Source organism: Lampris incognitus, chromosome 10 (genome assembly GCF_029633865.1).
Source record: "Lampris incognitus isolate fLamInc1 chromosome 10, fLamInc1.hap2, whole genome shotgun sequence".
In the NCBI taxonomy this organism is placed as follows: domain Eukaryota; kingdom Metazoa; phylum Chordata; class Actinopteri; order Lampriformes; family Lampridae; genus Lampris; species Lampris incognitus.
This window is the reverse complement of record NC_079220.1, coordinates 33,072,269-33,088,721: the sequence shown is the minus strand read 5'-3', so window position 1 is coordinate 33,088,721 and position 16,453 is coordinate 33,072,269. Positions and strand designations below refer to the sequence as shown.

The window sequence follows — 16,453 nt, the reverse complement described above, 5'->3', positions numbered from 1 at the left end:
GTCAGCTGGGTACGTCTTCGTACGGCATGACGCCCACCGTACCCCCCTGCGGCCCCCCTACGATGGCTTCCTGGCAGCGGGGGCTAAGAACTTTGTTGTGGATGTCAGTGGTAAGCAGGAGTGGGTTTCGGTGGACCGCCTCAACCCGGCTCACCTGGACTTTGGACAGGCCGGTTCAACTGGCCCAGCCCCCTCGGCGTGGATGCCCCCCTGCCCCTACACCCGTCAAGAGGAGCCGTTTTGGCCACATTATTCGTCCCCTGCCACGTTGATTTTTTTTTTCTTGTTGTCATGGTGAATTCTGGGGGGGCGTGTTTAGTGACCTACTTGCAGGTTACGTATTCACCATGCGGGCCAGAGACGGTCACTTTAAGACAGTGGGCGGGGCTTAGCAAAGGGTATTGTGGGTAGACCTGAGGCTGAGGATTAGCAGAATGAACTACTGACTTAGTTTTAGTTGGAGGAAATGAACGACGAACTCACGGCTGTGTGGTCAAAAGGAGAAATGGTCTCGTCTCCTTTCTTTCATCCTCCACACACACAGACACTGAATTAAACAGCATTCCCCAGTCTCGACCTGGTGACTCACCACGTAGACAGACTACATGGGCGCTGACTGTGGTCGCAGTTTAAGGACTTGTATTTGTGCGATTGGCTGACTTGCAACACGCCTCGCTCCAAGTGTAGTTAGTTACTGAACAACTTGACAGAGGGCTGAAGTCCGCCCAGCAGCTCGTCTGAAAAGAGCAAACGACGGTGCGGTGAAGAAGATTCAGGCGATTATAATAGCGACGGGAAGATGTCTCGTAAACACTCGGCTTTGGTTTATTTGATAACCGGAGGCTGTGGTTTTCTCGGGCAGCATCTGCTGCGGGTCCTACTGGAGAAGGAAGACAGGTTAGCGGAGGTCCGACTCTTCGACAAACACGTCGACGCCACTTGGTGTGAACAAGGCACAGGTAAGACACACACACACACCACGTTAAAACAAGCTTGACTTAAACGCAAGGTTTGTGAAGGAAATGTGGTTTATCGTATATTTCTCTGCTGGTCTGACGGGGGGAGATGATGATCGGAATGTTCACAAAGTTCTCGCCAGCCTTCTGTCTTTACTGCTGACAAGTTTGGACCCCTCACTGACTGACTTCTCTCTCACCGACTTCTCTCTCACCGACTTCTCTCTCACTGACTACTCTTTCCCCCGTCTGAAGTGTTCGTTTCCGTCTTCCTCTCGGAAAACTTCTCGTTATCAACCAACCAAAATGTCATTTCTCTGCAGAGCGGCGACGACAAGCAAGATGTTTTAGCTCTTAATCTCGTTTGCTGTTACCACAAATTCAGTTTGCTCTGGTTAAAACGGGGTGTTACCATGTCATGTTTCAGTTGTGACTAGTTAACACACGAAGTGTTGAGACTGAAAATTCCCTTTCAGCCAGTTAAAGTTAGAACGAGTAGGATTTCCCTAAAAATCAACGTACAGACTCATACAAAAAGAATCCTTCTCAATCGTCACTTGTGACCCACTAGACGTGTGGCGTTGTCTGTATCTGCAGAGACCCTGCCCTCCGCCTGTATTTCCTTCTGCTGTGTACAAGGCGTTTCTGGGCGTTAACCTTTGGACAGCGGGACTATAAGGACATAGCGACCAGGCGCCAGATCGATATCGTAAGTGGACAGACACAGCGCCGAAAAGATGCAAATATAGTAGCGAGGCGGAACGCCGAATGAACAAAGCTCGTTCTGAAACGAGAGTGAGTCTGGGGTTGTCTTTCACCTGGTGGTGCGCACTGAAGGAGAGGATGGGGATGAATAATAATAATAGTAATGATAATAATAGTAGTAACAACAATAACAGTGATAATAAACTTTATTTATATAGCACCTTTCATACATACAATGCAGCTCAAAGTGCTTTACATTAAAAACAGGGGAAACAATAAAACGCAACAACAATACAGATGAAATAAGTTAAAAAATAATAAAACACAGACCTAGGCAAAAAACAAAACATAAAACAAGGCAAGAAATAAAACCACAGTACATGATGAAAAATAAATATAAAGTGAAATTAATTAAAAGCAAGAGCATAAAAATGGGTCTTGAGCTGATTCTTAAAACTATCTATGGGCGTTGCTTCTCTTATTTGTTGGGGGAATCTATTCCAAGCCATCGGTGCATAAAAACAAAATGCTGCTTACTTTTTGTAGTTTATTCCATTGAGCAGGCCAGCACCAGAGGATCAAAGAGAGCAGATCGGAACATCATCAGATAAGCAGTCAGATAGGTATGAGGGTGCTAAACCATGTAGAGCTTTAAACACAAGTAAAAGCATTTTAAAATAAATCCTCAATGCTACAGGAAGCCAGTGTAAATACACTAAAACCGGGTACTGTGATCTCTCATCCTGGTTTTTGCTACGACCCTTGCTGCCGCGTTCTGTACTACTAGTTGCAGCCCATCAATGCTTTTTTGGGGGGGTAAACCAGTAAGAAGTGCATCGCAATAGTCTAGGACGCGAAGAGATAAAAGAGGTGTCGTCATCGCTTTGGGTCGACATGTTCGTTGTCAGCGTGCGGGGTCACCAATGTGGGAGAGCAGGAATGAGGAGACGGAGAGATCGAGTCAAGTCAATTCCGTTTACTCGCCACACAAAACAACACCGATACAGCACAATCTCTCATGGCAACCAGCTAACCGCTAGGCTCTGAAAGCATGACTCCACACCGGAAACTCTAAGCAGTGCCTACATCAGTACGCTGAACGTCTGCCTTAAAGGAGCACCAGCCCTTGGTGAAGCCACTCTCAATTGTGTATCACCACAGTGTCACCTTTTTGGCGTCTTCCAGGGAGAGGCAGGGTCTAATTCTAGCAATATTTTTTAGGTGAAAAAAGGCAACCTTTGTAACATTGTTATGTGATTTAAAATCCAACTCAGAGTCAATGACACCCAGGTTTTTTACTACAGTCTTATTCTGTACAGCCAGACTTCCCATTCTACTTGATATCATTTCTCTCTGTGCATTAGTGCCTATAATGAGAATTTCTGTCTTGTCTTCATTCAATTTGAGAAAGTTTTCACTCATCCGTTGTTTGATACTCGACAGACAATTCATCAAGGGATTGAGAGCATTGGGGTCATCTGGCTTCAGATAAGTATCATCAGCATAAAAATGGGAATTCACTCCATGATCTCAGATAATTTTCCCAAGTGGCAGCAAGTACATGAAGAGCAACGCAGAGTTGGCCTGTACACTGGGTGATTGATTGATGTGGTCTACTGTGGTCAGGGGCGTGTCCTTCTGGTGATGTTGAACCTGGGAGGAGGGGCCAACTTTGAATGTTGTGTTTACAAACAAAGTTGTGTTTACAGACAAATCCTGCTCGTTCTACATTTAAATGCCAAGTATCCATCCATCCATTATCCAAACCGCTTATCCTGCTCTCAGGGTTGCGAGGATGCTGGAGCATATTCCAGCAGTCACTGGGCAGCAGGTGGGGAGACACCCTCCCAGACCACCAGAGGGGTTGGGCCACATTGGGGCCTCAGAACAGAAAATTGGACGTCCCAATTTGGGATGAAAGGGGTAGAAAATCAAAAAACATAAACCATATTCACCAATATTGCACATTTCCAATGCCTGTTGATAATATATCCATCCAAATCAGTCACTTATTTTGACTTGACCCTTTTTCACCCTCTGGGAGTTGTAATGTCCCTGGGAAAGATGAGTGAAATCTTATTCCTTGCTATTCATTATTTACTTCCAGCACGAAGGCTATATTGTTTATGGAGCCCCTTGAGTTGAAGCCCTATTCCGGTCAGCCAGCAGTAATTGGAGAGACTTCAGTTTTGGAAACACTCCAGTAAACCTCACTGGACTAGCAAAATGAGAAGCTGAATAAGTCCATTTAGTATGACTACTATTTCCCACTCTTTTGAATACAGAACCACTCTAGACTGGCAGGCTTCATTAAAAAAATAAAAACTATAGATATGACTGATTATGCAGGGCTGATGTCTGAATAGGGGATCAGCAATACAATCATTAGATAGGTCAGCTGTCCCTTTTTTCGCTCGTGATTGCTGGTACAATTCTGTTTCTGAACTTGCACCATTTCAATTACATTATTGTCACTGCTCATTATCCTTGGCACCCTCTGGTTTCTAAAGTGCATATTTGACTGTTTTAACATAATATGGTTAATTGATATGACATCAGATTATTGTGGTTGGCTATTGTGTTTGAGATCAGAAACAATTTTGAATATAATTATTCAATACTGTGTAAATTAAATATAACTGTAAAGGGTAACTGCGGACAAAGAATTGTCATGTGGTAAAACATAATGGTTTAATTTCACTGACAGAAACCAGTCCTGCGTAAAATTTCTGTGCAGATATTACCATATCTGCATCTCTATTATACATTTGCCAATAATGCACTTCTGGTGGTTTAACTGTCATATGCAGGCAGTCCCGAATGCTTACATGTCCAAGTACTTTTGTCATAGACACATCACATGCTCTTTAGCAGGCCTGCTGTTACGGGACACTCAGATGTACCAGTACCCCCCCCCCCCTTCTACGGGCGCCACCTGGTGCCCGACTAGGCCTGCCGGGGTGCTGGGCGTGAAACTCTCAGACGAGGGAAGCATCCAGGATGTGGCAGTGGGGCACCCAACAGCGCTCCTCGGGGCCATATCCTTCTCTATCCACCAAATATTGCAATCCTCGAACCCTTCTGCGCTCATCCAACAGCTGCCGGACCGTGTAAGCAGGATGGTCGATCAATAATCCGGGATGGAGGGGGAGCTGCTGCTTGGGGGTATAAGGGACTGGAGCGAACAGGTTTGATATGAGACACGTGAAAGGTGGGATGGATGCGAAGGGAAGCAGGGAGTTTCAACCGGACTGCAGAGGGATTAATGACACGGTCTATCTCAAATGGTCCTAGAAATCGTGGGGAAAGCTTACGGGACTCCACTCTCAGTGGAATGTCCCGGGATGAGAGCCATACCTTCTGGCCAGGGGTGTATATAGGGGCTGGAATACGGCGACGGTTGGCCTGGGTTTGGGCTCTGGTGGAGGATCTCAGGAGAGTTGTACGGGCCCTTTTCCAGGTGCGACGGCAACAGCGCAAGTGGTCCTGAACAGAGGGAACTGTAACCTCCTCTTCCTGGGCCGGGAATAATGGAGGTTGATAGCCAAGGCAGCATTCAAAGGGTGACATTCCTGATGAGGCATTGGTGAGGGAATTGTGGGCATACTCCACCCATGGCAACTCTGAACTCCAGTGGGATGGGTTAGCAGAAACCATACACCATAATGCCGCCTCCAGCTCCTGGTTTGCCCGCTTGGCCTGGCCATTAGTCTGGGGATGAAAACCAGATGAGAGACTGACAGTGGCACCAAGTGCAGAACAGAAAGATTTCCAAACCTGGGAAATGAACTGGGGTCCTCGGTCGGACACTATATCAGAGGGTATGCCATGTAACCGGAACACCTGATTAACCAGGAGATCTGCAGTCTCCCTGGAAGAAGGGAGTTTGGGTAGGGGAATGAAATGAACAGATTTGGAAAATCTGTCAATGATTGTGAGAATAACTGTATTACTGCTGGAAGGAGGAAGTCCAAGGCTATGTGGGACCAGGGAAGGCTAGGCACTGGTAATGGAAGAAGTAACCCAGAGGTTGGCCTGGTAGAAGTCTTGTTTTGGGCGCAGATCGAGCAGGCAGCGACAAAATCCCTGGTGTCCCTCTCCATGGTGGGCCACCAGAAGCGTCAACGGAGAAAGGCAAGTGTCCGATGGACTCCAGGATGACAGGAAAGTCTGGTCGAGTGCCCCTACTGGAGAACCTCAGAGCGGACAGAGTTCGGGACAAACAGGAGGTTAGGTGGACTGTTACCTGGGTCGGCCTGATGTTGTTGGGCCTGGCGGACACGGGACTCAATTTCCCAGGTAACGGCAGCAATGACGCAGGAAGGCATCTGGTTCTGAGCTGGTCTCCGCGGTGAATTGACGAGAGAGGGCATCAGGTTTGATGTTCCTAGAGCCGGGACAATAGGTTAACATAAAGTTGAACCTGCCAAAAAACAGGGCCCACCTGGCTTGACGGGAGTTCAACCTCTTGGCTGTACTCCAGATTTTTGTGATCGGTCCAAACGATGAAGGGGTGTTTGGCACCCTCCAGCCAGTGGCGCCACTCTTCCAGGGCCAGTTTCACCGCCAAAAGTTCCCAGTTGCCAATGTCGTAGTATCTCTCTGCTGATGAGAGCTTACAAGAAAAGAAGGCACAGGGATGCAGTTTAAGATCCGTTGTAGAGTGTTGAGAGAGTACAGCACCTACCCCGGTATCCGATGCATCCACCTCAACGATGAACTGAGCCTCCGGGTCTGACTGAATCAGAACAGGAGCCGTAGTGAAGCGCCGTTTGAGTTCCTGGAATGTGGTCTCCGCCTCAGGGGTCCAACGGAACGGAGTGGAGGTGGAAGCGAGAGCCGTGAGGGGTGCTGCCAGTCGACTGTAGTTGCGGATAAAACGCCTATAAAAGTTGGCAAATCCCAAAAATCGCTGCAGCTGCTTCAGGCTGGTAGGGGTTGGCCTACGGCAGTGACCTTTGCCAGGTCCATCTGTAAGTGGCCCTCTGAAATGATGTAGCCTAGGAAAGAGATGGTTGCAGAGTGAAATTCGCACTTATCTGCTTTGGCATACAGTTTGTTCTCCAACAACCGTTGGAGTACCTGACGAACTTGCAGCTGGTGAGTGTCGAGGGAGTAGATGAGGATATCATCTAAGTAAACAAAAACGAAGCATCCGATCATGTCTCTCAGCACATCATTCACCAAAGCCTGGAAGAAAGCGGGGGCGTTAGTAAGGCTGAATGGCATGACCAGATATTCAAAATGGCCCAGCGGCGTCTTGAAGGCTGTCTTCCACTCATCCCCCTCTCTGATGCAGACAAGGTGGTAAGCATTCCGGAGGTCAAGCTTGGAAAACACTGTTGCTCCATGGAGAGGGGAGAAAGCAGAGGTGATGAGTGGCAGGGGATATTTATTTTTGATGGTGATATTCTTCATACCCTGGAAATCAATGTACGGTCTCAAAGTCCCATCTTTCTTTTTCACAAAAAAGAATCCAGCACCCACTGGGGAGGACGAAGGCCTGATGATGCCTGCAGCCAGGGAGTCTTGGATGTACGTCTCCATAGCCTGTTGTTCTGGGCGAGAGAGATTGTACAACCGGCTGCTGGGAAGGGGAGCTCCTGGCTGAAGGTCGATGGCACAGTCATAGGGCCGGTGGGGAGGTAACGACAGGGCCTGATGTTTGCTGAACACAGGAGCTAAGTCGTGATAAACTGCAGGTACCGAAGACAGGTCTGGTGGCTCGGAAACAGGTGAAGGAATAGACAAGGCAGGAGCTAGGGCGAATGAAGACAGTTAGCATGACAGGATAAACTCCAAGATATTACCTTTCCAGCAGCCCAATCTATGTGAGCGCTATGGAGAACCAACCAGGGATGGCTGAGGACAAGAGGAGAACCAGGGCAGTCAAAGGCATGGAAACTAATCATCTCCCGATGATTACCAGAGACACGAAGGCTGACTGGCTCCGTTCTCTCAGTCACACGGGCGAGGAGTTGTCCGTTGAGGGCTCTGGCAGTGAGGGGTCTTTCCAGTGGAATGGTCTCCAGTGCCAATTGGGTCACAACATTGCAGTCCAAAAAACTCTCATCAGCCCCTGAGTCAACAAAAGCAGGTAGTGGGAGCAAATGACTCGGCCAAGAGAGGGTGGCATCTAGTGGAATTCTTGGGGGAGAGGAATCGGAGGGATTCGAGGTCTGGCCCAACAATATCTCTCCCACTGCTGTTGAGTCCCCCCCTTTTGCTGGGTGTAAGGCACAAGTGGAGAGGAAATGGCCGGTTTGACCACAATACAGACAGCTCCGGGTGCTTAACCGGCGTTGCCTTTCCTCAGGGGTAGGGCTGTCACTTTAAGAAAAAAACATATTCGATATTCGTGGCAGAATTGTACCCATATTCGAATTTGGATTAGAATTTCCACGTAAAAAACTGTCTTTAAAATGGCAAGACTAATAATAACCCGTAATTTATTGACCAGTAATTATTTTGATCATGCGTTTTACCATTTGTATCCACAAGAGGGGACAAGCAGACAGACAACATATTTCGGTCGAAATAATTAGTGAAGTTTAATGCAAATTATGAAGTCAAATGTTGCCATATTTTCAAAAACAATTACCACAGAGTATGCTTCTCAAAAAAGTAATAATAATGTCAATAATCCTCACGGCAATTGGGCTGCATTCAGCGCTGCCATGGCAATGTAACGTAGGCTACTAACAGAACGTGGCCTATAAGTAGCCTAGGCAAGCCCACCAAACTAAATAACTAAAGAAAATAATAATAGTAATAATAAAATAAAAAAATGGGTTATGTGGCCTTTGTAAATACGATTATACATAGCCTACACATAGGCCTAACTGGACTGGGAGGCTACAAATTATTCGCCAGGAATATCAACTGGTTAACGTGTTGAGTGTCAAGAGCGGAGCGCTTTTTGTTAACAATATTCCCAGCTGTGGAAGAGACTCGCTCAGAACGCACTGATGTCCCGGGAACACTCAGGTACTTTCTTGCAAGCTGCGCCAGGTGGGGATATTTTGCGCTACCCAGCGTCTTCCACCATAGAAGAGGATTGCAGTCTGCCGGCATCGTTGTCTCTCTTCGGTAGGACCACATCTCTTGGTGCAGTACATTTTCTTGGTCGTCTCTCGTCTCGCCCCTTCCCTTGTATGTTTCTTCAAACAGATCGCCCATTGCCGTCAGGGCCGTTTTTCGTGCGTGAGTGTCTGAGTTTAACGAATGCTCATCTGTCCCACTTTCAAATCTCACGGCCATTTCTTCTTTAATGTTTGCGTGCACTTGGTCCTTCTGTTCCTCTGATAAATGCATTAAACTATGAAAGCGGGGATCCAGGTATGCTGCTTTATTCAATAACATGAATGTTGCTTCGTTATTTTTGTCATAACGCTTCCTCAAATCTGTGTCGATCTTTGCGGTCATTTCCCTCAAGCTGGGCATTGCATTAGGAATGGGTGAGCCAAGTTGACACAGTAGTACATGCTGTAAAGGCAATACAGCAGAAGCTGTGGGATATTTGTTAGTTGACAAAGCCTCAGTCGCAATCTTGAACGGTCGAAGTATTTCACGCATCTGTTCGACCATGGACCATTCAGTTGTGGTTAGTTCGAGATTTGACATTTTTTTCTCAAATATTACCGCTGCAACAGCTGCCTGTTGTTCCGATGCCCTGCAGATCATTTCATATGTACTATTCCATCGCGTGATGCAATCGTTAATTAATTTATCAGTTTTCAAGCCCAGCAAACGCTGTTTATCCTCCAATAGGTAGCTGTCGGTAGGTGACCTGCCGAAATGTGCGGCTGCTTTCTTTAGCCTACTAAGTGTCGTGTCTATGGCTCGGACGTCTAGCCCTTTACGTACAGCTAGATTGATTGTATGTGCCAGGCAAGGTATGTTAACGGTATCGAGGTACCTCTCCACAGCATTCACATAGTTATGTGCATTGTCTGTTGTGATTGCGATCACCGATTCACGGGTAATGTGAAAATCCCTCAGTGTGCCAGAAATGCACTCCGCGACATTTTCTGCAGTGTGGCTACTTCTCAAGTCTTTCGTTTGTAGGACAACATCGTTCAGTTTCCATGCCTCCGACATTACGTGTGCTGTAACTGTAACATAAGCGTCTGTGGCTATAGACGTCCACCCATCTGTAGTGAGTGCAATTTCCTTATCGCTTAGTATCTGGCGTACATTTTCACGAGTAGTATCGTAGAGTTTCACAATGTTTTTAGTTATTGTGGTTCTGCTCGGGATAGTGTAACGTGGCTCAATTTCACGGAGAAAATCTTTAAAGCCTCCACCTTCCACGATGCTTATTGGCTGCATGTCTTACATATGAATTTGGTGAGTTGTGAAGTGATCGCCTCTTTTCGTGTAGACGACAGAGCAGCCGAAGGTGTAGTCCATGGGCCAGAGCCCAACATTTCCTATTTCGGTACACTCAAGGTGGCAAAACTTACTTATAATTTTTGAAAGGATCCATGTCTGTAGATGATATTTTGGTATGATAACCATTCCTGAGTGGCAGCTGTATCACAGTTATCAGCTCATGAAGTTAACCACCCCCTAAAGTAAATTGCATTTTAGACGCTGGTGCATATCCTGGTTTAGCCTCATGGTCAGGACATTTTTCAATGTTCTATAATATTGTCTTTGGTATCATTTTAAAGGGGACCTTCTTAGCTTTCATTCAAGCCCTGTTGTGGATATTTCTCACAAATATAGAGGTCACTTGAGCTCTTCAACCCGTCAATAACACACATCTTTCTGCAATGTTCGCCTAAACTATATACTTTCTTTTAGCCCTGGGCATCTAGGAATATCAGGGACACAAAACACAAAAACTGGAATACTCACAGGACTGTAAAGATTCAGGAAATGTATAATATACCCATACTATTTCATTGTGTGAGGTGATTGTGAACCTTAAATTAGAAGGGCATTATTACTAAGAAACTAACTAGACCAAAGCCAGTTAGTCCATGGGTCAGACCAGATATCGATATCACCCAAGGTGACACAACTTCACTGGTGCCATTTTATTTGGTACACTAACAGAAGTAAAATAATACATGATAACCTTTCCAAATGAGCAGCTATTTCATTTTTCTTTCAGGAAACCTGTTTCTGTGCCTCTCACGATTGTGTATTTGCCCAGATTTTTACAAATATAGCATTTCAACACCCCTTGTACTGATTAGCCTAGCTTAAACTCTGGGACAGTTCTTAGTTGGCCAACAACCAAGGATAACCAGTACTGTGTACTTCCATTCATTGTGCTAAGCTAGGCTAACGTGCAGCCAGATAGCTTTCTACTAAACACATATAGAGGAAACTGGTATCTATCTTCTTGTCTCACTCTGGAGAAGATTGTAAGCTAATTTCCCATAATGTTAGCATGCTCTTTTAATGTATATGTTAATATGATTAGTTAAAGTGGCTACGAGGAACTTTCATCTTGTGTTGATTTTAGCGGCCTCATGTGGACAAAATACAGCTGTTGCATAGCAACTAGGTAATGTATCTATTTGTGGCTATGTAAGATAAATAATGGTAATATGACGCTGGTGAAGCAAAGTAAACTTTGTTTTAGTAGTGTTCATACACCTAAGTTACATGTATTTGTTTGTATGTGGCAGGTGAAAACTGACTGAATATGGCCACTGGTGAACAAGCAAGTTTTTACCCAATACCAAAGCGCCCACGGGTGGAGTGCATTATCCACTGTTCTGATGATACAGATAAGCTGGTTTCACTACAAAGTGTCGACTCATGGAGAACTCTGCTCAGGGCAGCTCAGATACGAAATCATGCACCAGTTTTGAAACTGGCAAAAGACATTCCTGAGGGACAGATTCCAGCAATCTACTACCACAGAAAGTGTCGCAGTATCTTCACTATGAAGCAAATTCGTGATGGCCTCCTTGCAAAAGAAAAGAAAAGTTGTGTCTCTGCTGAAGAGAAACAATCTAAGAGAGTAGCTCGACATGCTCCAAGTACATCTAGGACTTATGATGCAGAGTGCATATTTTGTCAGAAAAACAGCAAATATTCCAAGAGACAGAATACGAGAGAAGTAATGGTGCAGTGTCGAGAACTGCGAGCTGATGCAAAGATCAGGAGTGCAGCCACAAAGAAAAGGGACAGCAGAATCCTTGCCATTGTGAGTAGAGACCTTGTAGCAGCTGAAGGGCACTACCACAGGTCATGCTATAGACTTTACACCAAAGATGAGGTTTCCAAAGGAGAGGTTGCCAGCAATGAAGATGATGATGCTGCAGCCCAGTATGAAGCTGCTGTGAATAAGGCATACAATGAGCTGTTCCTCTTCATCAGGATGGAGCTTTTTGGCAATCCTCAAGTGATGACAATGACTGATCTCTCTTCTAGACTGGTAGCTTCAATGAACTCCCAAAGCATTGCCCAAGTCAAGGAATCAACCAAGAAGCACATAAGGCGAAACCTGGAGAGTGAGTTTGCTGGAGCCTTGCAGATATTCCCTGATGAGAAAGGAAAATTCCTCCTCTATCCCAATAACTTGTCCATGAGGGAACTTGCCAAAGGAAATCAGTCTCTCAAAAGGGAGCTGCAGACCCTGAAAAGTGTCAGTGCACAAGATGTTATAGCCAAAGCAGCCATCAAATTGAGAGCAGACATTAAAAGTCAAGATGTTCCTCAAACCTGGCCGCCTGAAGTCAAACCAGAAGCAGAATGTCCTACCATTCCAGAGTCGCTCATTATCTTCCTGTACTCTCTACTCACAGGCTCAAATGATCCTGATCATGCATCCCAGAGAGTGCAGTGCCTTCTGCAGTCATTTGGCCATGACATAGTATATGCAGTGACATGTGGAAATACCAAGCCTTCCAAGCACATTGTTCTGCCATTCAGTGTCAAATCGTTGACAGGAAATGTAGAGTTGATAAACATCCTCAACCGACTTGGTCACAGTGTGTCCTATTCACAGATGGAAGAGATCAACACTGCCCTGTGTCTCCAGAAACTCTCATCATCAGGGAGTGGCATTGCCCTTCCAGCTAACATCCATCCTGGCATATTCACAACTTTAGCCTGGGGCAATATCGACCGTCTTGAAGAAACTGTCAGTGGTGAGGGAACATCTCACAGAGTCAATGGGATTGCTGTGCAAGCAAAGCCAGTCAACCCACTTCCTGTCCAACCCATGCCCACTGTTCCCAAAACAAAGAAGAGAAGCATTGATGGACCCCCACCAATGTTACCAACTTACAATGCTGGACAACGGGTAGGGCCACCACAAAGCAAAAAGTCAGATGCCGATACTGCAGCCAATACTAAGCTTGCCAGAGAGAAAAACCTTCTTTGGGTCCTAGCACGCATGTCACAACAAGAAGAACAGTCAGTCAGCAGCTGGACAGGCTTCAACATCCTGACTCGAGGAGAGATGACGGTCATCCCCGACAATATAGGCTATCTGCCTACCATCAATGCTCCAGCGACACAAATGTCTACTGTCAACGAGGTGCTTAACCAGTCACTGAGCATCATGCAGTGCTTAGGCCTGAGGAAGATTGTCTGTGTCTTTGACCAAGCCCTGTATGCGAAGGATGTCGAGATCACATTGAAACACCATGACAAGTTCCATGATATCATCGTTAGGCTTGGGGTATTCCACACCATCTGCACACTGCTGGCAATAATAGGAAAGCATTTCCAAGATGCTGGACTCAGAGACCTCTGCATTGAGTCTGGCATGATTGCAGAAGGCTCAATTGCTGGTGTTATGGATGGCCGCAAGTACAACAGGGCAGTGCGACTACACAAGCTCCTGTATGAGGCTCTCATGCGACTGACCTTGAATGGTTTCCTGTCCTGGTTGGAAGAAACTCACAGGAATGACATGGTTCACCTGAATGAGACACTGAAGACCATTGACAGCCTTGGGAAAGAAGTCTCACAACATGCTTTGAAGGAGGTCCTCGAGAACAGCTCTTGTACACGCATCATGGATCTATTTGAAGTCTACCGTGAGTTCCTTAGAGGTGGAAACGGCAGCCTCTCGAACTTCTGGATGTCCTATTTGGACATGGTTGAAATCTTGTTGGGGCTCATCCAAGCATCCAGAGAGGGAGACTGGATGCTACACTTGGCTAGCATTCGAGCAATGATCCCATGGTGCTTTGCTTATGACAGGATGAATTATGCACGCTACCTCCCCTACTACTACGCCCAGATGTCTGAGCTGCCCATCACACACCCAGATGTGTACACAGAATTCATGGAAGGAGGCTTCTCAGTCCAACTGGGCTCCACCAATCCCTTTGGCCGAATCCCTGTTGACCAAGCTATAGAAGAAACGGTGAACAAAGACACCCAAACAGCTGGAGGGACAAAGGGATTCAGCTTGAAGCCAGGAGCTGTGACCAAATATTATCTCACAGCTGAGTATAGAAGCATGTACCTCAGACAGCTGAAAGACCTGACAGGTCAAGGCAGGTGCAAATGGTCTCATCCAGATCTACAGAGTCCAAGGATCAAGAGAGATGAAGCAGATGTCCAGTCTCTCATGGACCTTATGGAGAATAACTGGCTCAATCCTATGTCCCCTGATGAGATTGATTTGGTTAGCCTCTCCACTGGCAACATGGCTCCACCTGATGTGACCATAGATCTCTTGAGAGCTCTTGAGAAAGGAGAAGAGGCCTACCAAGCATTCCAGCAAACAAGGTTAGATGCAGACCCACCACCTGTGAAATTCCACGACAAGATGACCAAGCAAAGTCTGAAAACATTCTCCAATGTCAGCACAAAACAAGCTCATGGAAAGAAAGCACAGGATGTGGTTCTGAAGGCAGATAGAAACCTTTTCAGTCACATGATCCTGGTGGCTGAAAGCAGGAAGGTGAATCTGAAGGATGTCCTTGCCTACCCATTGGGCCCACTACCATGGGCACTGGCAAATGCTGATGGGTCCTTACGAAAAACAAACAAGGCTGCACTTGCCAGAGAGCTTGAAAAGAATGTATCTCCTGCAGAAGACATCCCAATCCCATCTACTTCCATCATTGATGGGATGAGCCTGGTCCAAAAAATGAATGGCAACAACAAAACCTTTGCACAGGTGGCAGAGTCAGCCTTGACCCAGGTCCTCCATGAGGGAGCACAGAGTGGGAGGATTGATGTTGTTTTTGATGTCTATCACCAGACTTCGATCAAAGATGCTGAACGACTGAACCAGGGTGGAGACATCACTCTCCAGTACAAGAATCTTGCAGGGGGACACCACGTCCAGTAGTGGAGAAAATTTCTGTGCAGTTCCTCCAACAAGACCAGTCTCATCAAGTTTCTGGTGGAAGAGTGGAAACTCCCACGATACAGAGCTATGCTGCATGGCAAGGTGTTGTACATGACCTGTGAGGAAACCTGCTACAAGTTGACAGAAGATGGGTGTGAGGAAGCAGCAGAACTGCACTCCACACATGAAGAAGCTGACACCCGTCTGCTCCTGCATGCATTGCATGCAGCAAATGCGGGCTCAAAGTCAGTTATCATCACAGCTGAGGACACTGATGTCATGGTGCTTTGTCTTGGCTTCCAGAAGGACATCACCTGTCCCATCTACCAGAAGTGTGGGACTCAGAACCGCACACGGTTTGTCGACATCACCAAACTGGCAAGTTCACTTGGAGACAGCATCTGTGACAGCCTAATTGGCTTACATGCCTTCACAGGCTGCGACACTGTCAGTGCATTCGCTGGTCGAGGGAAGCTGAATGCCCTGAAGATAGTGAGAAAGCACACTTCCTGCCAAGAGACTTTTAGTCAACTGGGACAGACATGGAATGTGAGTGATGAGCTGTTCCAGAAAATTGAGCAGTTCACCTGTTCACCACCTATGTTGCTAATAGCAGCACTGCTGAGGTGAACAAACTGCGTTACCAGCTCTTCTGCACCAAAAGGGGAGAGATTGAGTCCAGCCAGCTGCCACCATGTAGAGACTGTCTCTTTATGCATGTTCAACGAGCCAACTATCAGGCAGCAATATGGAAGTGCTGTCTGCAGGCTAACCCTGTGGTGCCAAGCCCTACTGAGTATGGATGGACAGACGATGAAGGCAAGCTGGCCATTTACTGGATGCGCTCCCCACCTGCACCAGATGTGGTCTTGGAAATGCTAACATGCAAGTGTGTGCATTCATGCAAAATGCCAAGCTGCATGTGCCTGTCAAATGGACTTCCATGCACAGACATGTGCAGGTTACAGACCTGCAGTAACCAAAAACAGCAGGATGGTCCAGAACTGGACTTTGAACTTGGGGAGTCAGATGATGAGAGAAACGAGCAGTTTGATGAATGACAGTGTGATGATTCTGATGGTATTACTGTGGTAGTAGTCTATTGATGCACAGGATGTTGATTCTGGACTTGGTTACCCAGAGCTTGATAACAATAATGTAACCATATTCACATATACCCATTACCCTACCCATTACCATTACATATACCCACTAATGATATGGGATTACATGTATCATTGACTAAGTATATGTAAATGTCAATGTTGTTTAAAATATTAAAATAGTTCATTACCTCACTATGGTATTCCTTTTTATCATGTATTTTGATTGTGTATTTAAACAAATGTATAGAGACCAGTTTGTGACCTAACTGGCTTTGGTCTAGTTCTCATTTAAGGCTCACAATCACCTCACACAATGAAATAGTATGGGTATATTATACATTTCCTGAATCTTTACAGTCCTGTGAGTATTCCAGTTTTTGTGTTTTGTGTCCCTGATATTCCTAGAT

The 16,453-nt window shown here is 46.1% G+C and overlaps 1 protein-coding gene across 1 annotated transcript in view; it reads left to right on the top strand.

Annotated features, from left to right (window-relative positions):
* The first annotated feature begins 429 nt into the window (after nucleotides 1-429).
* hsd3b7 (hydroxy-delta-5-steroid dehydrogenase, 3 beta- and steroid delta-isomerase) overlaps nucleotides 430-16,453 on the top strand; it is a 32,114-nt gene continuing 16,090 nt past the window's right edge. Inside the window, exon 1 of the mRNA XM_056287686.1 lies at nucleotides 430-959. Coding sequence (XP_056143661.1) covers nucleotides 800-959 — 160 coding nt within the window. The 5' untranslated portion in view covers nucleotides 430-799. The remainder of the gene's footprint in view (nucleotides 960-16,453) is intronic.